The 22,761-nt window shown below is 37.6% G+C and overlaps 1 protein-coding gene across 2 annotated transcripts in view; it reads left to right on the top strand.

The window, feature by feature from the left end:
* The window catches only part of m1ap (meiosis 1 associated protein), an 86,360-nt gene extending 63,802 nt beyond the window's left edge, over window positions 1–22,558 (top strand). For both annotated transcript variants that reach the window (XM_059535979.1, XM_059535971.1), the window contains exons 5-10: window positions 17,153–17,341; window positions 17,517–17,676; window positions 18,740–18,881; window positions 19,044–19,241; window positions 19,964–20,149; window positions 21,630–22,558. In XM_059535979.1, the coding sequence (XP_059391962.1) occupies window positions 17,153–17,341; window positions 17,517–17,676; window positions 18,740–18,881; window positions 19,044–19,241; window positions 19,964–20,149; window positions 21,630–21,797 (1,043 nt within the window). In that variant the 3' untranslated portion in view covers window positions 21,798–22,558. The remainder of the gene's footprint in view (window positions 1–17,152; window positions 17,342–17,516; window positions 17,677–18,739; window positions 18,882–19,043; window positions 19,242–19,963; window positions 20,150–21,629) is intronic.
* Window positions 22,559–22,761: the final 203 nt, after the last annotated feature.

Raw genomic sequence — 22,761 nt, 5'->3', positions numbered from 1 at the left:
TCTGGACGGTCGACGGTGACATGACCTGACTCTGGACGGTCGACTGGGACCTGACTTGACTCTGGAAGATCAACTGCGGCTGCCATCTTGTGCAGCGGTGCTGGGCTGGTGGCCATCTTGTGCAGCTGCGCTTGGCTGGCGGCCATCTTGCGCAGCGGCGCTGGGCTGGCAGTCATGTCATGATGAGACTCTGAAATGGCGGCCATGATGCGACGACACTCTGGAATGGCAGCCATTTTGTGGAAAGTTTCTGGACTGGCAGCCATCTTGGGAAGACACTCTGGAGTGGGAGATACTACAGGACTCTGGTGTTCCTCATCCACAACACCCACAGTAAAGACAGAGCCACTTAGTTGAAGTGCCAGATCTATGTAAACTCCAGTGTCCAGTTTGGATCGTGCAGTGGCATAATTGATTGCAGTGGTTCAGCTAGGCCTCCTCTGAAAAATATCATGTGACACAACTCGTCCATAGATGTTAAATGAGCCAGTTCAACAAAGTCCATCACATAGTCCTCGATGGGCTGATCTCCATGACATAGACACATAAGCTGTGCTGCTGGATGCATGACTGACCTGGATATTAAGGCTGCTGAATCCTGGTTTGGCGAAGTCCTCTATAAGGAAGTGTCAGAGGCATTCGGATCCATGTGCAGAACTTTATTGAGAGAATGGTCAGACAGGCAGAAATCAGGAACGGCATCAGGTATGTCAGACACGGGAAGAACAAACACGGAAAATGCTCGGAAATACTAGACAGGGCTAAACAAGACTTCACAAAGTGTCTGTGTGTGAGTGCTGCTTATATGTGTGTAAATGAGGTGCAGGTGTGGAAAGGTGATAGTAATGCAGTGACTCATGGGAGATGTAGTTCGGGTGTGGTGCAACAGTATGAGAGGTGCTAGTGTCCAAGTGATGATATGGTGACATCTGGTGGTTGATGGGTTTTGAGTGAGTCCTGAGTGGAGTGCCCTCTACTGAAGTTCATGTGCACTCCAGCTAATGATCGTGACAGATATATTCCTAATATATCTCGAGTCCCACGGAGGAGATCCATACTGTCACTGTCGTAACTCCTCTTTTATCCTTCCGGATCTCCTCCATGGGACTCGAGACTGGTGAGTGGCGCAGATGCCGCTCATTTCCAATTACTCCACCGGCCTCGAACTGTTCCCATGGCTCTTGGCCCCACCCCACTCATCACACATATAGGCTGCATCCAAAAAAACTGAAAAATTCTGCCTTCTAAGGACGCATTCCAAGGTAGGAAGGCATCAAGGCATGTCCGAATTCAATGTTAGCTTCACTTCCTGTCTCCTGAGATGCCTTCATCTGGCCGGTTTTTGAAGGCAGCATAGATGTATCCTTCGCTGCCTTTGATATCCCACAATCCTGTGCGTTCCATTCTCTGACAGTTCAGCCAGAAAATAAAAATGGCGTCTGAAAGTTGCAGTCGGTGGTCATTTTGTGTATAAATGTATGTTTCTGGTCAACGTTTTACACTTTTTATGTCATTTCTAGCGAGAAATTAATATTGCAGTAATGAAATATTCACTTAGTTAACTCACCAAAGTTCTCTATATTTTGCTCTCGATCGTTAAACCATTACACTGCCTCAGAAGCCTGTCCGAAATCCATTTCATGAGGTGCCTTCGGGCAAAAACGCTGCCTGCAAAGTCATTGCCTGATTAGACAGCAAGGTAGCAACTCACCTGCCTAAGTTTTTGGATGCAGCCATAGCCTACTCTCTTGGACCATATGAGTAAATTATGACAGAATGGTCAATTTTGGTTGGGTGAAATAAAACTTTAATTAATTATTTTCTTAATTTTATCATTATTACTATTAAAATATGAAATTATTTCTTTAATGAAATGATACTCTAAATAATAAGCTTAAACTGCCAGTAGGTGGTGGTAAAAGTCTAGATTAAGTCATCGAGTCATTTATTCATTCGTTTGATTCGTTCAAATGGCTGATTCATTTAGGAGTGAAGTATATGGTTCTTTATGAATGGTTCATTGCATCATTAGGCTTGTTTGACTTGAAGCGGGACACCATCAGACCGATTGGTGTGTGACATCAAAGTACCGCAAGAGCTTGGTCCACTTGCACACAAAGATCTGAGATCGCGCTGTGCAAAAAGTAACAAAGCTCATAAAATTATCAGTTCTGCCCTGCGTTTTTTATTAATCGATATTGAATCACTACATTATATTTCTCAACAACAAGGGGAAAAATCGCTTCATTGCTTGTAGAGAGAGACAGACGTAGACAATTTACACATCTCTCTCCCTCATTCTGTCTCTCCCTCATGCTCAAAATGGCCATATTTGACAAAAATTTTCATCACTGGATATAGCTGTCAGTCATTTAACATTACTATCGTAAAACGTATTATTAAAAGTTGCTTAATTTTAAAGCTTAATTTTACCTCGCTCTCTTTAATGTTAAACTGACGCTTTGCGCTCCGCTTCAGTGAACAGAAAACTCTGGCTACTTTGATTTGATTGGCCACCTCAGTCATTTTGACATTGATGAGCGCTGTTAGACCACTGAGGCTTAGATCTGAAGTGCCTAGTATGTGCAGCGTTCGCGTGCAATCCGTAGACTAGGGCAAGTTAATTCTCACACTTTAATAGTATTTATAGCTCCTAACAGGCTGTGTGACTATAATAAGTTATGCAGTTTTTCCTATTGCTCGCGTGCCAGTGATTTTATATTTCTTTTTAGAACTGATTGGTTGTTGGCATCAACTAAATCTTATTTTATTTACTTATTTTAATATTCTTATTCTTATTTTATTTTTATTTTGTTTTCTATTTCTTTTTGGAACTGATTGATTGTTGGCGTCATTGATCTGAGCTTATTATATTATAACTAAGTCTTATATTATTTTATTTTAGTCTTTAAATGTTGTTATTATTATTATTTTATTTATAATATATATATATATATATATATAGATATATATATATATATATTTTTTTTTTTTTTTTATGTGCTCAGGTTTTGTATTTATTTTTGGAACAGATTGGTTTGTTTGTTTGTTTGTTTGTTTTTGGAAAATGTGTTAAACCCTGTGTGTCTAAAGTCAGAAAATAGTTTTAGTCCAACCGTATAACATTGACTAGTATTCTCAATATAACTAAAAATACTGTCCTGGTCAAAATAACCAGGAGACAACATGAGGGTCAATTCAACCACTGTATCTTCTGAGCGTTTAAATTTTTTTTAAAAATTGTTTTATTTATAAAAAAATATAAATGAAATAAGCATGAATAATTTATGAAAAAGTTTCACTTTTTCATTAAAAAAGCATGTGCAGTGGTATTATTTATTTATTTATTTATTTGTCTGTGTACCGAGTAATGCCATATTGCCAGTGTGTTGAAGGCAAGAGATATTGTTTGTTTTCTGCCAATTCTGTCATTTGGCTCACTGCATGTTATACTGCCTAAACCACTGAACTATCTTTAGTTACCAGAATTTGTGCAATTATTTACGTTGAAATCTTTGATACTGCAGTATTTTTCAGTATTGTTTACTACATACCCCTAGCCCAAAATATTAGGTGTATTATAAAACATTGACTATTGTACATCTCATTTCACATATAAAAAAAGATGATGTCTTTCACTTGGTTGAAGTCATGGTTTTACCACTGGCTAACTAGGACAACAGCATGTCTAGACAGTCTCGCTGTCTGTCTCTCCATCTCCTCCTAAACGTCATCTGTCCATTTCCCCCTAAATCTCAGTTACTCATTTTCTCATATATTCCATGCCTCTTTTTCTCCCCCCTCCCTGTCTGCAGGCCTGTTTTTATCCGTTTCAGAAGTGACAGATTTAGAGATGTGGTTTGGGAGAGTCATGGGAGCAAATGTGTCCTATCATACCACCCATGGCCATCTCTCTCACTCCAACTCACCTCTCCTCTGGGTCTGTAGTGTTGCCATGGTAATTTCATGGCATGATTAGGATAACATGCTGATGTGAAAAGCAGGACCTATGTTAATGTCACTAAGCCTTTTGTTTTGTAAGATAAATTGTGAGTGGGTGTGAGTGTGTGGAATTTTTTTATATATATTGCCAGTTGTTAGGAAGCTTATAGCAAAATAGGTCTGTAGATTAGCCCCGTGTGGCTGGACTGGCCTTGACAACAGACAGAATGAACCAATTTTTTAATTGTGAAAAGCTTAGCTCTGTGTGCACAAACCATCTGTTGCCATTGCAAGTTTTCTCATTGTCTGTTTCATCTTGTACGTTTTCAATTACGCTAACTCATCCACCACACTGCTGCCAAAAATCCATAGCCTTACAATTCATTATCTCTTTTCTTACATTTACATTTATTCATTTAGCAGATGCTTTTATCCAAAGTGACTTCAAATGAGCAATACAACAAAGTGATTCATCCTGAGGAAGCAGTAATATGAGATGTGCGGTGATATATAATATTCCAAGATAGTTTGTTGGAATACAGACTAGAATAGAGAAGAAAGAAAGAAAGAAAGTTTGTACTTTAGTGCATTGAGAGAATTCAATAAGTTGCTCTTAGAAAAGATGAGTTTGTAGATGATTCTTGAAATTGTAAGTGACTCAAGATCATTCCACCAGCACAGAGCAGTGAAAGTGAATTTCCACTAAACTGATTTTGTACTCTGTGCTCTGTGAGCATTCTCCTGGGTTCTTAAACAAACACAGACACAGAGACTCCTGAATTATAGCTAACATAGATTTAACATCTCAATATCTTGAGTATGGTTTAAGGTGACCAGATTTCTGAAATGAAAACCAACATTTTCAGTCTTGTCTAGTTTGTGATAATCTACAAATAAAAAAATTGGGACAACCCATTTTAGTATGTTTTTCCTTATTAATTGTTGTGGGTTCCATATATTAATATCATAATTAATAATTATAACTTGTGCATCAGAATTACCCTACATTTTTAATACAATTCACCAAAAACCACGTTATGAAAAATAGTAAATATTGCAAATGCCAAACATCTGAACAACAATGGCAACAAGCTTTGGGCTCTGCTTTCATGGAGAATATTTATTTAAATTGCATATTTTATTTTGGATCAGTGATCCCCCCCCCCCCCTTGCATGCATGACCACTTTGTAGTTTCACTTTCAGTTTCTTCAATACAACTGTTGTTTTGTTCGGAGTTCAGAACAATGCAAAAATTGACCCGAGTTCTGCGATAATATCGTAATCGTGATTTTAATGGTGTGGGATTTGATATTATGAGTATATCGCGTAAAGCAAACACAAAACACACCTATAGAGTGCATGCATATACATTAGGTAATTAAGTCTAGTAGGTTAGACTAGTCCGCGTTCACACATTTAGAGTCATTCTTCCAGTGCATGCATTAATCAGTCTATTAAAATCCATTTAGAATGATCACATAATTTAAGATAGGGGCAGAACATTTATATAAATATCACATGAAGTGATGTTTTTTTTTTCTCCAAAAGCAAGCATGATTACAAATGTGATCTTGAGAAGTAGTTAAGATTAATTAATTACATTTTAGACACCATATTTCCTGTTTTGCTCTATTTCTACAAAAAAATAATAATAATAATAATTTCAAACACAGGTTCCAGAATGAATCAACTGTTTAAATTATTTGGTTCAATCGTAATGACTTATTTATTAACAGTGACTTACTGCTGCCTACTGGCTGTTTTCATTTCACATTATGGTATCTTTTCAATTTTTAAAATAATTTCTGACTTAAATGCTCTGTATGCTCAGAAACCAGCAATATTAATTTCTCCTGCATTTTTCTCGTTGTTGCGCTTGTTGACACATCATTTTTGCCCCGCCCCTCCTGTACTCTGATTGGTTAGCTTAGCTGACTAGAAAGTGAGTGATGAGCACAGCGTTTTATCCAAAGTTGAACATTCTTCAACTCTCGGCGCGGGGAAAAAACGCTAGAGTGCTCAGCGCGAAAAAGACTCTCAGCGCTCGGCACGCTTCTGCCATTTTTAAAAACATGCCGCTTCCATTGAGAACAACTGAAAAAATATGCTAGCTGCTGGGAAAAACGCTTTGGTTGACACAGGGCCTTAAAGTTAAAAATGGCCATAAAACTCGAAGGAAATTATTTATTTTTTATTACTGCGTTGAAACAGAATATGAAGGATATCAAAAAATTCAGTAGTCAGTGGTCCACTGTAGTCCTTATATCAGCACAATTACACACTCAGCAAAATATCATCTAATTATCGTTATCAATAAAATCACAGAATATTTGGAGGTATCTTTTTTTTAATCAGTATCACACAGCGCTAATTTATTATTTAATTGATATAATAATTTATTCATAATAATTGTTTACATTTATATATTAATTCATACTTTGGACTTTAAAGGCAGAAATGTAAAGTTTATCATTTTATAAAACTTATTTTTTGTGAAAACTTGTATTTGAACTGTAAATTAAGCTTTTTACAGTAATTTTATGGTATTTTATGGTACTTTATATGGTACTATAGACATTGCCATATGGTATTAATTTTATGTTCATGTCTTAAAAAAGGTCTTAAAAAGTCTTAAATTTGAGCTTAAAAATCCTGCAAAAACCCTCATGTACTTTAATGTTTGTTTAACAAGTGAGACCCATGAAATCCCTTATATGGACAAATGCATCAGATATCACTACAGCTGAATAACATGCAGATAGAAATGCTTTGACTGATAAAACATGGAAGACAATAAACACCCAATTTCAATACAATGCTAACTGACATTGCTTGTATCACAATAAAGATTATAAAGAATATTTTCTGTCTCACTGTGAAAACCAACAAGGAACCACAGAAGCTAACGGTTTAAAACACGACTGATGCTATATACTGATATAGTGATAAACTTGAATTGAATTCACATTCATTCTAAATCGCAATGAATAAAAATCAACAAGCTTAAAGAACACTTACACAAGGATGTGTGTTCAGCAGAGAAAACAGAAATGGAAGAAAAACCTTTGACTTTTCTAATTGACTGGCTTGATTTTTTTTATGTATTTTAATTGGATAAAAAAATCAATTATACTGCTGGATTATAACTAGTGGTGGGCATAGATGAAAAAAAATTTAATCTAGATTAATCTCACTGTGATCTTGAAATTAATCTAGATTAATATAAATTAAAATGGCTCATTCGAATTCTGCCGAAGGCATTCAGAATATGTATGCTACCCAAATAAAATTGACAAACAGTAAGTCTTTGAGAAGGGGTTTGTCAAGTTAGGTGGTGCATTAGAAAATGGGCTCATCTCAAGTGCTTGAAAAAGCTGTAAGATAATTCCACATTGCACAAGGTGCAAACAACCTTATGTCTGTTTCACACATACTCCATCTGCAGTGCGTATGCGTTGCATATTTTTTTACGCACCCATGTTAAAGGATTCCAGTTGCGTTCCAGGAGCGTTGCGTCTGCAGCAGTGCAGCGATCGTTTACGTACTGAGTAGCGAACTGCAAACGCGTCCTGTGTGAAAGCACATCGAGTCCGTGTTGCACCACATACGTAACGCACACGGACTGCATACGCACTGCAGACGGAGTATGTGTGAAACAGCCGTGAGCAGGGCCGTAGCTGGGGTCAGCGGGGGCCCGGTGAAGGTTGTACCAGTGGGCCCTGTTTGAAATTGTTTAATTTGTATGTTCGTTTATTTTTATTTATTTGTGCTATTTACACAGTGTTTACGTTTTTTTTCAAGTTTGTAGGTGTCAAGGTACAGAAACCAAATAATTAAATGTAAAATAGCACTGGATAGTCTTCAATGTAAAAATGAAATATACAATCAAACCTACATTTATTCAGACACCTTCAACATTTCTCACATTATTACAGTTTTGCTATATATATAAAAAATTATATCTGGTGTCTGAATAATTTTTGGTTTGACTGTTAAAACTACAAAGTAATTCAGTCAAGAGCAGTGAGTGATTTTCTTTCATTTTCTTGGATTAACATTACAGCAGCCAGTAGCTAAATTAGGCGCGGTCACTTTAAGAGATGATGAACGCATCCAATATAATACACATCCCATTTTTTTTTCCTCAACTGTTTATTTTCACTTAAGAAATAACTGACAGTTTTTTCAAGCATAATTTCCAAGGTGGATATTTTGACATATTTTGTCGGCACAAGAGCAAAAATAAGCAAATTCGGTGTTCAGGCGTTTTGAGACGCCTCTCTCTGCGTGAGCCCCGAACACCAGAACACTGCGAGTACTGAATTGAGCTCCTTCACATCTTTTTGTTTGTTCAAACTGCGATTTGTATTTGTTCGTTCAGGTACAGGAGGGACTTTGAGGAGAACTTTGCAGAAGAGAGCTCGGTTCAGTGTCGCTGTCCGTGATACGCTGCTCTCGATCTCTCTTGTGCGCACCGAGCACAGCGCGCGAGTAACCAGCTACTCTGTTCAGCTTTTCCGCGTCTTTTGTTTGGATGCTTTAATGTTTAAATCGACAAGCGGTAAGGCTTAAAAACACGTGAAAGCTTTCGTGACGATGCGCTGCAGTGGCCCATCAACTGTCCTGAGCATCTTTTTAGGCTGGCCTCAGCCAGTCGTTTATATAAAATATCAAGGTGAAAGTCATCATAGCTTGCTCAGTATAGACCCAGCTCCCAACCCAACTTTGAGAATAGATTAACGGCGATATTTTTTTATCGCCCGATAAGAGTCTCCCGTTAACGCAGCACGTTAACACCGATAACGGCCCACCACTAATTATAACCAATAATTTGTGTCTATAATATTTTTTTCTGTCACGTCATAAGTTATTACTTCTATGAATTTTGGCTTTCATTTCGAAGTTGGATACAATCTAAAGATATATCGCTGCAAACTTCTTTCTGCTTTGGACTTGTATATGTTATTAGATTAAGGCCCTCAACCTTTTCTTTTTCTTCAGATTTATGATTGTAAAAATATGTTTGCATTTTAATTGTTTATTTATCAAAAAAGTTATTACTTTTACTGGGCCGTTTTGGACTTTCTGCGCTAGAGCGCCTTCTGGCTACAAATATGAATGCACTACATGAGAGGGTTTATCATGTCCATATCATCTCGTTTTAGATATTAATAAATTGTCCGGTCAAACATAAACTATCTTGTTTATACAGCTGGACTGGAAGTTTTGTTTTTGCACCCGAGTCAGACCTGTCTGTTATATGCTGAAGCGCAGGGCTCCACCCCAGCAGTTTGAAAAGTTCCTGTCAAACGCCTGCTTGCTTTTCTCTTTCAGCGGCGCCTTTTGTCACTTTTTACATTATAAATGTAGCGAAGTTGAATTCTTTGGTTTTATTCTATTCAAGTAAAAGTACCACAGCTGAGTTATACTCAGGAAGTAGAATAAAATAAAAAATGTAGGGTACCTATTAAGCTCATTCAGCACACTTCCATTTTTTGAGCTCAGACTATAAAAGAAAAACAAATTATCATCCTACTTGATGTCTTAACTAATTGATATATTTGTTACTATATACCTCCTATAATTTCAAATCAATCAGATCATTGCACACTAAGATATGGTTCTCCATGTGTTCACACTGTCTGGCGGTCATTTTGAACGCAGTCTAAAAACTTTCTCTAAAAGAGGAGCCCCTTGGTGAACCCCTTCATAAAACATGTATTTTACCGCCTGGAATACCTCTTTTGGAGAAAGTTCCATCCAGTGAAATGGGTTTCATTTACGATGAAATTAGGTGCATGAATTGATATGAATTACAATTACATTTTACATTTACAAAGTCACTGTAATAAACAAATGTAAACATGTGGACTGCATTTTTTAAACACTGTCTGTTAACCAGTGGTTCTCAAACTTTTGTGGTCGTGCCAAATAATTTTACTAATCATTATGAATAATGCTTTTTTTTATTTTAAAAACCTACAGGGAAAAAACACCTGCATCACTTGAAACACTGAAAAATAGCATAGAGAGAACTGTTATTATTATTAATGAAAATACCAAAATACACATTTTATGGAGGGGTTCCCCAAGCCGTGGACTTGGCAACACTGTAGCATGCCAACTTGATGCTTCCTCTGAAGACTGCTTAGATGTGTTCGACTTGAAGCAGCACTGATTAGACGATTGGTGTGTGTCATCAAAATACTGTAAGAGCTATATGATAGCAGACCTCTCCTTTTGCCTTCTCTCGCCATACTTTGATGTCATACACCGATCGATCTTCAAGTCCAATCGAACACACCTCTTTACTCTCGCGTCACCTGACCGAGCATAATCGTAGCCTATGCGATGAAAAAAGCAAAAAAAAAAAAAATAATCACATTTTTTCATTTTGCAATATTATCGCAAATGCAATTAATTGTTCAGCCCTAGTGGACTCTGAGGGCTTCTGGACTGAAGATAGCTCTTGAGTGAACTCTGAGGGCTCCTGGACTGGAGCGGATTCTGGAGTGGACTCAAAAAAACAAAAAAAAAGACTCCTCTAGGACTACCAGACTCAGGACCATTGGAGTTGGGTCCTTCAGGACTACCGGACCTGGGACCACTGAAGCGGACTTAGCTGGCTTCTTCCTCCTTGCCCCTCACGTCTCAGTGGGAGTGGGAAGGCCAGGGCTGGTGGGAAAATCCCTGCGGAAGGGATCCCTATTTGGCCTGGTTCAGAAGGTTTGGGAAAAACCTCCTACCTCCATTGCCTGCTGACACAAACAAATAAGAGCTTGATGGCAAGCTATTCACTCCTTCCTTGTGGCAGGAGGGGTAATCCTAAGGAACATAGTCCAAAATAAAGCAACAAAAAAAACTCTGGTTCTAGAATAGGTTTCATTATTCTGTCACAGAATGACTCCGGCAGAACTAAACAGACCCAAGTGCAGCTTAATAAAAGTGGTTCAAACAATAATACAAAACAAAGTATCAGGCAAAAATATAGGCAAAGGGTAATCCATAATGACAGAGGAGAAACACAATGTAACAGTTCCAATACTGCAGCAACAAAAGACTGAGCATGGTATAAATAGTGATGAGCTAATGAGTAACTGACCTACAGATGATGATAATCAGAACAGAAAAGATAGGACAAAGGACTATGGGAAACGGAGTTCATGGCATTTAACAGTGGAAAGGAGAGTGCCATCAAGTGGACAGTCAAAGGCACAACAACTAGACACTCCCAGAAAATGCAAATACAGAACTTTGTGAGAAAACAATATAAGCTGCTTTGAATAAATGCAAATCAGATTATTAGGGATAAAAATTCATAGAGCAGAATTACATACAAGGTGAGAAAGAAACCATGGAGAAAGTTGAGACAAAGGCGAGTAGGTGAAAGTTGGAGTAGGGGAACTGGAGGAAGAAAGGGTGTTAAAATGTAAGGGTGAAAAACCGTAAGGTGCATAATGAGAGAATTAACAAGATGTAGGATTGGTAGGAATAAAAGATGTCTGACAGAAAAACAAGAGGCAAAGCGTAAGCGTGAAGGACAATGACTAACTTAAGCCTGCTATAAAAGGAAACTGAATGTGGTAAGGAAGATGATGTCAAAAACATATTTTGCCTGAAGCAAATGTGCTGAACAAAGAGTAACCATAAACTCCCATTCATCCATGACAGATTAACTGTGACTCATCAGTAGGAGCCTTTTTTGAGGATGTACACATTCAGTTGGCTCTTCTCTTGGATCATGCAGAATCTTTGTCCTCTGCCCACATGCCAAAGCATCAGAAGGACATTTTATATGAACCCACTACGAGCATGCCTGTAAAACCTGGGTAGTCAAAGGATGGAGTAATTTGTTTGCATTGCCCTTAGAGACAGATTAAAAAGACACATGCCCTCAAAAGTAATTGGGGTTTTCTCCTAAGGTTTTTTTTTTTCTAGCAACATTTAAAGGATCTAAAATCAAATTTTGGCCTTGTGTGATGCAAGTACATGACACTCTCATTTTAGTATTTTTGCACCGATAAAGAAGCATCATGGATATTTCGTTTTGTCTCACTATCTCTGTTTTTGTCCCTTTCCAAAATGAAGAAATTGTAGCTCTGTGAAATGAAATGATGGGTGTAGGAGTGCGTGGGTGTGTGTGTGTGTGTGTATGGGAGCTTCTGGCTGGCACGGTGGTCTGTCCTCGCACTCAGTTTCATCACTTAGTGTGCGTTTCCCATGAGAATGTGACTATGGCGATGATTCTGTTTGTAGAGGATTTAAAAGTAAAATGTTCTCTCTCCCTCTCTTTGCTTTTGATCTCGGCCTGTCTTTGACTCTCTCTTAAAACAGGAAAGCTATTTCCAGTGTACAGTCTTTCATTTTGCGCCTTACCTGTTTAATGCAGCGCTTAAAGAATGAGGGGGTTTATGCCTGGCTCTGCTTGTTGACTCTTTCAGTTTGATGTGCCTGTACCTGTAATGTAAATGACAATTGATGAAATTGTTACACATCAAAGAGACATATTTGTTAAATTTGGTACAGTTAATCCCATGCTTACCCTTAGCAGGCAGTTTATGCCAATGTAATGTAGAACTGATTTGTTTAACCCAGATGATCAATTTATGATTTCTGAAAACCAATAAATATTGTGAAACATTAATTATGAAATAATGTCTAGCGTAATGTTTTAGTGTATTTTAAACTGTATTTTTTCAGCAGCCGTTACACCAGTCTTCAGAGTCATATGAGCCAGAAATTATCCTGATATGCTGATTTGCTGCTCTAATAACTTGCCTTACTATTGACAATATTTAAAACAGTTTCAGAATCTTTGTAGAAACATAATTTTTTCAGGATTCTTTGATGAATAGTATGCATTTGTTTGAAACAGAAATCTTTTGTAGAATTATAATTGTATTTACTGGCTACAACTAGAATGAATATGTGGCATATTCATTCAGTGTGGCTAATGATATGTGTATGGAAGTTTGTGTAAATGGATTGGAGATGATTTATCTGTTACACACACAAGGGAACATTGCCTTAACTGACAGAAAAATCAATTACCTAAATATAATTTTTTTTTAATGCAAAAAAAAAAAAAGTCTCATTTACCAAGCAAAATCAAGTGGTTGCTAGGTTAATTACATGGTTTCGGCTATTAATACATTAGCACCCCAGAGAAACCGTTAAAGGCATAGCTCATAGACACAGCATCATATGGGATGAAATTAAACTGAAAATGATTAATTGATGCACACACAATTATCCACGTAATGCATACATGTTATACATATATCTTATTATATACGATCATCGATCTTATTCGGTTCATTTGGATTTTGAGACTTCATTTTTGCAGTTTACAGCATTTCTCGTCCCCCACAAACACAACATCCAAGGAACAAGGCCCAGTGCAATTCATTTAAAATCTGTGCCTAAGAACATCAGTGGACACTAGATGGCACTAGCCCCAGTCACATGTGCACATTCCATTGAGTTTGGTTTCATGAATGTTACACTGTGTTTTCTTTGTTTCTTTTTGGTTTGGCTATCCTCTTCTACCGTAGAAATATAATAAAGATGTTTTATTGAACTTGTTCGAACTTAACTCGTCTTAAGTTAAGACACAGAATATCTTATATAAATTTTTGCCAAACAAAAAATTAATGACGGTACCTTATTTTTTTTTTCTGTAGTTCAATGGCACATTGTCAGTTATTCCTTCATAGTATTATTATTATTATTATCATTATTAAAAGGGCTATTATAGTCACTCATTTAAGCCATCAGTTATTGCACGTTTATATTTAATTAAACTATAAAATTAACTAAACTAATAAACAAGCATTTTATAGGCTATAGCCTATTCTGCACTCAAACGGATCACATTAATAGCTAGAACATATTTTATATAAGCTACTTATTACTAAACTGTTTTCTGAGTCAGTGTTGGCACAAAGATGAAGTTGATGATGCTGCTGAACTTTATTCTCAATATTTTATTTCTAAATTTTTCTGGATATTTAATGAGTTTAATCTCACACTGACTTTATTCTGGAGATGTTTTTTTATTTTTTTATTGTTTGGCTCTATAATCCTCTTTCTTACTCTCTCATTTGGCACAAATCCAAATGTTTCCAAATTCACAATGTTGGCTATTTGAATTTGAATGCTAAAGACTATTATTTATTAGGACTTTGTAAACCAGGCTTTGTACTGTACCAGATTTCCAAAAAAATCATGGTCTTCCTCACATGAAAAAATCGTCATCTTCACATGAGCAAATATGTGCTTGTCCTGAGCTCAGGCTGAACAGCATGGATTGTACTATGGGCTGTTTTAATTAACCAGTGTATCTAGATTCTATAGCATATGTATATGTTTGGTTGACTGCATTGTATTCTGATTATGAACAGGCTGCAGCGTTTGCAATGCTGTAGGCCTATATGAAAGGTGCATTTCTCTAGTACTGCAGTGTTGGAGATGGCTAATCAGCATTGTCTACTTTGCATAATATCTTTGCATAATAATAATAGCCTACAAGAAAGCAATTATTGAAAGAGGTATGAATGAAGTGGCTTTTAAATAGCAATGCAACAAGCTCATTTTAATGGGACTGTAATACAACCGAAAAGGGCAATGTTGCATTGGTACCAATGTGAATCATAGTTTAATATGAAAAAAGGATTGAAGATAACGACAGAGGTGACATAACTAGATGCAAGATATGTGTCAAATGGAAGTGATACAGGGGATGTGTGTCATTTGCCTTTTACACTAAGCCATTTACACTCTCCATTCACACTTGCATTTTTCTCACCCTCTCCATCTGGGCCAAATCTACTGGATATGAGCAGCAGAGCGCTGAGATGCACATTTCGGCTGTATTTATTCCGAACTCAAATTCAAGGACTGCTGACCTAAACTGTTCTGCACCTCATTAGTTCACATTTGACTTAATGATACAGTAGAAATTGATTCCAATATAGGCTGACAGTTTGTTTTGAGGCATAGGAATAAGCAATTACTTTTAATTAATTGTATCTAACTGATTTAAATGCAGCTATTTGACCCTGGCAGTTTAAGTTTAACCTTCTGTTTAGAATGTATGTTCACCAAAGACATGCAGGTGATGCTAGTTTGATTTGACCTGAATATGGCATACAGGAGATCATGTTATGATTAATAATTTAGAGGGACTCGAGAATCCAGAGAGCATGGCAATGATTGTTAACATACATTTAAGTTTCCACTTTAAACAAAAAATGAATGTTCGTCTTATTTTCTAAATATTTAATATAGATCCTTTTTTTATTTATTTTTTTGACCTCATGAGTGGACGGATTCAGTGCCTACATTTCAAAATCCAATCAATAACTGATGTACTGTATAGAATCCCATCCCCCTACATTTTTTCATTTCCAATAATCTATTACAGTCAGATGCATGCCACACTATGTAAGAAAAGATCAGCAGTTCTGTTTCATTATGACTTTAAGGACTATTTGTCTGAATGATTTGATAAAAGGATGGTCAGGTGTTTATCTGGGGAAGAGAGAGCAGAAGGATGCATGCAGGTAGTGTTATGCTCTACACAGTGTTCTGCTGGGAAACCTTGGGTGCTGGCATTTATGTTACTTTGACATGTACCACCTAGCAAAAATTATTGCAGACCATTTACCCCTGTCCATGCCAATGGTGTTCCCTGATAAATTGTGTCCTCCCTCCGCAAGATAATGCACCCTGCCACGTTGCAAAAATTGTTCAGGAATGGTTTGAGGAACATGACAAAAAATTAAAGGCATTGCCTTGATGTCCAGATTTCCCAGATTTATATCTGATTTAGAATCTGTTTTACGAAGGCCCCACCTGACAATGTGCAGGACCTACATGACCTGTTGCTAATGTCTGGGAGCCAGATTCCACAGTACACATTCAGAGGTCTTGTGGATTCAATGCCTTGATGCATCAGGGATGTCTTGGCAGCATGAGTGGGAATTACTTGATATTAGGCAGGTTGTTTTAATGTTGGCTAATCAGTATGAAGCTGTTTTATGATACACTATACTTTCATCCTTTTGATGCTTGAAAGCTGTAAGTCCCATCTGGGGTGACTTACAGCTGAGTGGCACAGTGGAAGCGTGCTGGGCCCATAACCCAGAGGTCGATGGATCGAAACCATCCTCTGCTAAAGCTTTTTGGGGCAGTTGTGGCCTAATGGTTAGAGAGTTGGACTTGTAACCTGAAGGTTGCAGGTTTGAGTCTTGGTGCCATCAAGAGTTGTAGGTGAGGGGGAGTGAATGAACAGCGCTCTCTTCCACCCTCAATACCCATGGCTGAAGCGCCCTTTACCAAGGCACTGAACCCCCAGTTGCTCCCCAGGCGCTGGATATATAGCTGCCCACTGCTCCGGGTGTGTGTGCACTTCTCACTGCTGTGTGTGTGCACTTGGATGGGTTAAATGCAGAGCACCAATTCCGAGTATGGGTTAACATACTTGGCAAATGTCACGACTTCACTTTCAAAGTTTTGGTTCCTGTTCTTTGCCAGTGGATGGAAAATAGCAAACAGCACAGTCTTCATTTCTCCTTTCATATTTCACTGAAGAAAGTTGACGAGTGAATGTGTAATGCCATAATTTTATGCAACACTTTTAAAAGCATTAACTTACATTTATGCTAATGTCGGAAATATAAATATTTGTATTATGAGACATTAAATAATCAATAATTTACTGTCATAATTTTACTTTAATTTTAGTTGGACCACTATATACAGTGAAACTGGATTCTGGTTCAGATACATCACAAATTTAGATTACTGAGCCTAAAAAAACAGCAACATATTCGCAAAAATACATATCACATAAGCACAAGCACATCTTGAGATTTCAAGCTTTTTTTTTTTTTTTTTTTGGAAATGGTTAACCTTGATGAGATACAGAATTGATTTGACAGCATCCTCTACTGGTTGTTTTGAGTACCACAACCTTCGTCTGATAAATTGCTGTTCGCCAGATGTTTTCATCTGTAGAATGAAGCGGAGTTCAGAGGTTAAACATCTCAAAAGGGCCATAATAATAAAGACACAGGAGGAAGGTCAAGGTTTATCACTGCTTGGATTCAAACTGCCTTTTTATTATGAACTGATGAAGAATTATGTTGCAAGGAAACAGGAATGTGATATTTGTCCAAATCGATTTTATTTCTCTTCCTCCTGTAGAGAGCCTGATGCTGGGTACAGAGATGGACCTGCAGCTGGTGGAGGGCACTGTTGTGGCCTTGGAGAACTCTCTGAAAATGTGGCTGCATGATCAGGGCGGAGACAGAGAACACCTGCACTTGTTGTTACCCACTTCTCTCACATCACAGGGTTCTACTCCACACCCTGCCAACAACAGGCCAAGTCCAGGTAGAAACGCACACATGGATTCTGCACCCACTAAAATATTCATTCAGAAATCAGTTTCTTTCTGTACACAGCTCCAAAATTTAATATTTTAGTTAAGCCTGTGTTCTGTTTTTTTGTGTCTGCTTTTCAATGGATGGGTGGGTGATGTTGCTTATGCTCATGTGCCCCAATGCAGTCTGTTTGAAGTGTGACATGCAGGAGAGACTTCTCAGCCCAGCCCTACTTCCCAGCACACCTGACCTGGGAGTGAAGACTGAGAGCATGCAAGATTTCCAGCCCCTAAACAAAAGTCTGGCCAATCAGAACCCCTCGCCACAGTGTCTGCGAGTTGTCAAGTACAGTTATATCTGTAGTTCTATTTTGTTTAAGCAAATGACCATAGATTAGCCTTAAGCATCACTTTGACATTTTTTTTTTTTATGATTTAAGGTTTAATCACAGAGTCCCCAGACTGCTGTGATGTTGTCTATTTTTTTTAAGCATCTGTTGCTAAAAAAATGCTGTTTTCACTCTATCACTATTTACACTTAATAGACATAATAGTCGCTGCCATATTTTTTATATATCACAGATTTAGGGAAGTCGACAATAGTGGTTTTGATAACTATGTTCATATACAGTATATTCAACAGGAACACATTTTAACTGTGGCCTCTGAAATATAGTTAATGTACAATTTATGCTGTGTGAGTGTGAAGGGGAGAAGAAAAAAACGGACTATGCAAAAGTCAATATGATGGAGTCAGGTTTCTATCAAACAGACAGCTCTGTGTTTGAGTCTTCTCTCTCCCACACACAGTCGTACATTGTATTCCCTTTGAGAGTTTTGCATATGATTTACATGCACATGAGGTCATTCTTCCGGGCACTGTGATACTACTTGTCCCCACTTAGTCATTATTGGCCAATATGACATATACTTGCATAATTCCCTTCCCTTCAAGCATGTGCATCTTTTTATCAGTTTTACTCAAACAGGATTTGTGAGACGTTAACCTCTTTTAAGAAATTAACTCTTGTTCAACAAGGATGCATTCTATTGATTTAAAGTGGCAGAACTTAAAATGATTTCGGATTTGATGACATACTGTTCTTTTCCAAACATTCAATTCTTAAAATAATCCTGACAAAAATATTAAGCAGGACAACTGTTTTCAATGTTGAAATAATAATAAGATATGTCACTTTCTTATTGTACCAAATCAGCATATAAGAATGATTTCTGAAGGATGATGTGACACTGAAGACTGGAGTAAAAGCTTTTGAAAATTAATTTTTTAAAACATAGTAAAATAGAAAACAATTGTTTTATTTTATTATTAATAGTACTCCACTTTAATCTAAAAAAATAAACATTCAGATCGACCTGTTGTGTGTGTGTGTGTGTGTGTTATGTAGAGTTCTTCATGCCGGTGGTGTGTGTCAATCTGTGCTGTATGGATTACCACTCATCATCAGACCAACCTCATGCTGGCAGCTGGACTGGGATGAAATGGAAACAAACCAACAGACATTTCATGCTCTCTGCCACATACTAAAAGTCAGTGTCTTGACTGTGTGTGTGTGTGTGTGTGTGTGTGTGTGTGTGTGTGTGTGTGTGTGTGTGTTTGTTTGTGTGTTCATAGAGCACAGCTGTGCGATAATCTGTTATGTAAGAGATCTGAAAATGTTGTTAAAAACCAGAATATTTTTGTTTAATTAGACCCGTGACTGGTTCCTTTTGGTGCGCTCAGAGTCGGGGTCAGGTTCAGGTTCTGCTGTGTTCTCCTACTATATACTTCAGTCCTCTGGTTCACTCTCTCTGCTTTTGAAACCTGTATTGACACGAGAACTTGCACTACCCTGCTGCCTACCTGTCTCAGTGGAGGAGCCACCACTTCCTGCACTCGCCACTGTGGAGGTACCATTACATTATAGACCGATATTATAGACTAGTTATGCATGGCTCTGACATACAAACTTGGTGTAAAATTCACTGAATAGCTCAAACACAACTCAATTCTAATATTTAGCATCAACAAATGGATCTCTGTAATGAGAATAATATGTTTTATTAAAGGGATAGTTCCTCCTAAAATGACATTTGGGTCATCATTTACTAATCTTCATGTCACTCTAAGCCTCGTTCACTCCAAAACTCGTCTGTAAGCGCATGCTCTTATTTAATTTATTGATCTCGTTATATCAGCATGCCTTCTGATTGGCTGTCGATACTTTTATCATTCATCAGCTGAAAAAAAATAATTCTGAAAGTGGTTAAAACGATATTGTTTCTCTGTGCCTTTATCGTTATAGCTGTGGTGTGGATTCTCCTATTCTTTAATACTGAGAACTATTTTTAGTACTATATCTTAATTGTTATCTTTATAGTTATCATACTTCGTGTGAACGGGCCTTTAAACCTGTATGACTTATTTTTCTTGATATGAAGAATGTTGAAGAAGGTTAAGTTCCAGTAACTTGAATGATATATTTTTATCTTCTACAGAAGAAAGTAAGTCATACAGGTTTGGAACGACTTGAAGGGAAATTAAGTAAATAAGATCACTTGCACTTTACAAACTGATCGTAATCATCTTTGATATAACACCTCTATGATGATCATGTGACCACTGTTTCCAGAGCTCCCTGGATCAGCTTGAGAAAGACCCTGTCTTTAACCCTCTCTGTCTGGACTCCAACCTTTACCCACACCTTAGAATTAGAGGTTTGCTCACCCGTTCATCACAACCATTTGGAGCACAAGGCCAGGGCCGCGGCCATCGCAGGGGCACCAGTCGACCACCAGAGGGCTCCACACAGCGTCAGGTTAGAGTAGAATGGAACAATATGGCAGTTTGCTATAATTGGAGGTGATAGCTGTAGAATTATTGGTATTATAATGACTTTTGATTAACTTCTTAATGCTCTAGGGGAAACTGAAGAAATAATGCAGTTTTATTATACCATCATTATTAAAAACTGAGATATGATAAACCTCTCTGATATGGTTGTCAGTGGTGTTGACATACCGTAAGTTGACCTAAATAGATTAGATTCAATCAGGTGAGATGTCAAGCTTTAGAAATGTTCAAACACTACTCTTTACATTGTGCCATTTTAGTTGGCCTCTAAATCTGAATACAAATTTTAGAAAAACTAAACTGCAAATAAATAGAGGAAGTGTGTGTGTGTGTGTGTGTGTGCTCTTGTTTTTGTGACATATCAGGACACAACTCTGTATAATGACATGGGTATGACACCGGTATTACAAGGAGAGGGTGACTTATGAGGATATAACCCATGTCCCCATTTTTCAAAACACTTATAAATCATACAGAATGAGTTTTTTTGAGAAAGTAAAAATGCACAGTTTCCTGTGTGGGTTAGGGTTAGGTGTAGAGTTGGTGAAGGGCGATAGAATATACAGTTTGTACAGTATAAAAACCTTTACGCCTATGGGATGTCCCCACTTTTCACAAGAACAAACGTGTGTGTGTGTGTGTGCGTGTGTGTGATGTTGAAAGGGGGAAATTATTGCCCCAGAGAGCAAAAACGAAAGCAAGCACTGGCCTAATATTGAAACACCCACACAAGGGGAAGACAAAAAGAGCGAAAGGGAGAATGAAAATAATAAAGAGCAGTTAAAATAAATGGGTCCCTATTTTGGAACTCTCCACACTCAGACTCGGCATGACCGATTTTCCAGCCACAAGCACTTTGTGATGTCAAACTATCATCATAAATATATTTATGATCAATAGACCGATATGCTACAAAAAATATTGAGTGATTATGCTAGTGCATAGTGACAGGCGGTATTTATATTTTATTTAAAGCATGCAAGTTTCACCAGTTGATAAGGAGTTTGTCCAACCTGTTCTCCAGCATGATTTTTATGATGAATCAAAGAGCATTCTGTGCTTCAGTGGAAATGGAACATCTGATCATCAGTACAGTGTCACCTGATCACGTGTAAATTGACTCATTTGATTAGTGTCCTAAAAATAGTGCAAAAACTTATCTTATGAACATTTATTTATAGATTTATACGTTGTTCTTTGTTTCAAAATTAGATTTTAACCAATTTTAGAAAATTTTGCCCAAAGGGGCTAAAGCTGCATACACAATGACACTTACAGTTAGGCATGGAGGAGGAGCTAAACAGACATTCAATTCATTCAAGACTTTGGTTGCAGTCAAAAACAAAGCACACCAAACAAATCCTGTAATAGTTGTTGTTGTTTTTTTTTAATGTTTTTATGTTCCTTACTCTCTCCTTTTTCTCTTGTCATTTTTAATATGGCAGGTTCGGCAGTCTCAGAGTCGCGTGCGAGCCACAGTGGCCCCGCTGCCTTCCATCCCTTCAAACAAGATGCCTCGCCGTTTACTAACCCTCAGCCACTCGCGACCCTGTGCTCCTGCCTTCTTTTTCCAGGACAATTATGGGGAGGAAGACCCTTTGATGATCCAGTAAGGATAAAGAGAGAAAGCATAAAACTTTCACTATAAGAGGAAATTGCACATTCACATTCACACTCACACTCACACTGACTAAAAGCAACAGTTTCTAAACTCCCACAGACAGGATGTTACTTTCTTGCACATGACCAGATATACACTTATACGTACAGCTAATTTGAAAAATATATTTGCTATACAAAGTTGGTTTATTCAGAGAACACTACTGTGTAATGGAGAACAGTACTGAATTTAGATTCGTCTAACACAGAGCAAATATTAAACACTCAATATACACCTTAAGCTAGCTATAGAGACCATTCCTTATTTCTAACAAGACGAGGGCTGGCTAGATTAAGTTAATTATTTCCTTTTTTTTGAATACAGTTTAGTAGTGCAACATCACAGCTCGATTTATCTTCTTAAATCTGAAAACTATTACAGCACAGATTAAATAACTTTATTACTTCTCCAAATAAAAACTTCAGCAACTTTGAGACTGACACTGCAAAATCAACCCTCATATACAACCCTCATATCCCCAGACATTCAGTACGCAAAAAAACAAGCTGTTTTGTTACCCTGATGTTTGCAATTAAACCAGTCCTCATAGTAACTAGCATGATTTCACTCGTAATTAAACTAACTGTCGTTCCATACGGTTTAACAAAGCCTGCACCGCAACTGGGGAAAAAATATAATTGTAAACTGCTGAGGCTGCTAAAAGAAATCAAATACAAAACCACAGAATTGTAAAAGGACAAGAAGAAAGGCTGTTTAAATGCTGTGGCTAGAAGGCTCTGTAGAGAGTTGAGGAGGAAGAAGGCCGAAGTTGTGGAAAAGTAGAGCCATTGTCTTCCTTTATGGAAGCCTCCAGTGCAGCCCCAAGGGAGACACACTGTACTCATCTGAGCAGGAATTCAAGGCCTTCAATGAGTTACAGAAAGCAAAGAGAGGGGAAAAGAAAGAAAGAGGTCGCT

This window comes from Carassius carassius, chromosome 3 (genome assembly GCF_963082965.1).
Source record: "Carassius carassius chromosome 3, fCarCar2.1, whole genome shotgun sequence".
Classification (NCBI taxonomy): domain Eukaryota; kingdom Metazoa; phylum Chordata; class Actinopteri; order Cypriniformes; family Cyprinidae; genus Carassius; species Carassius carassius.
This window is presented reverse-complemented; position numbering and strand designations above follow the sequence as displayed.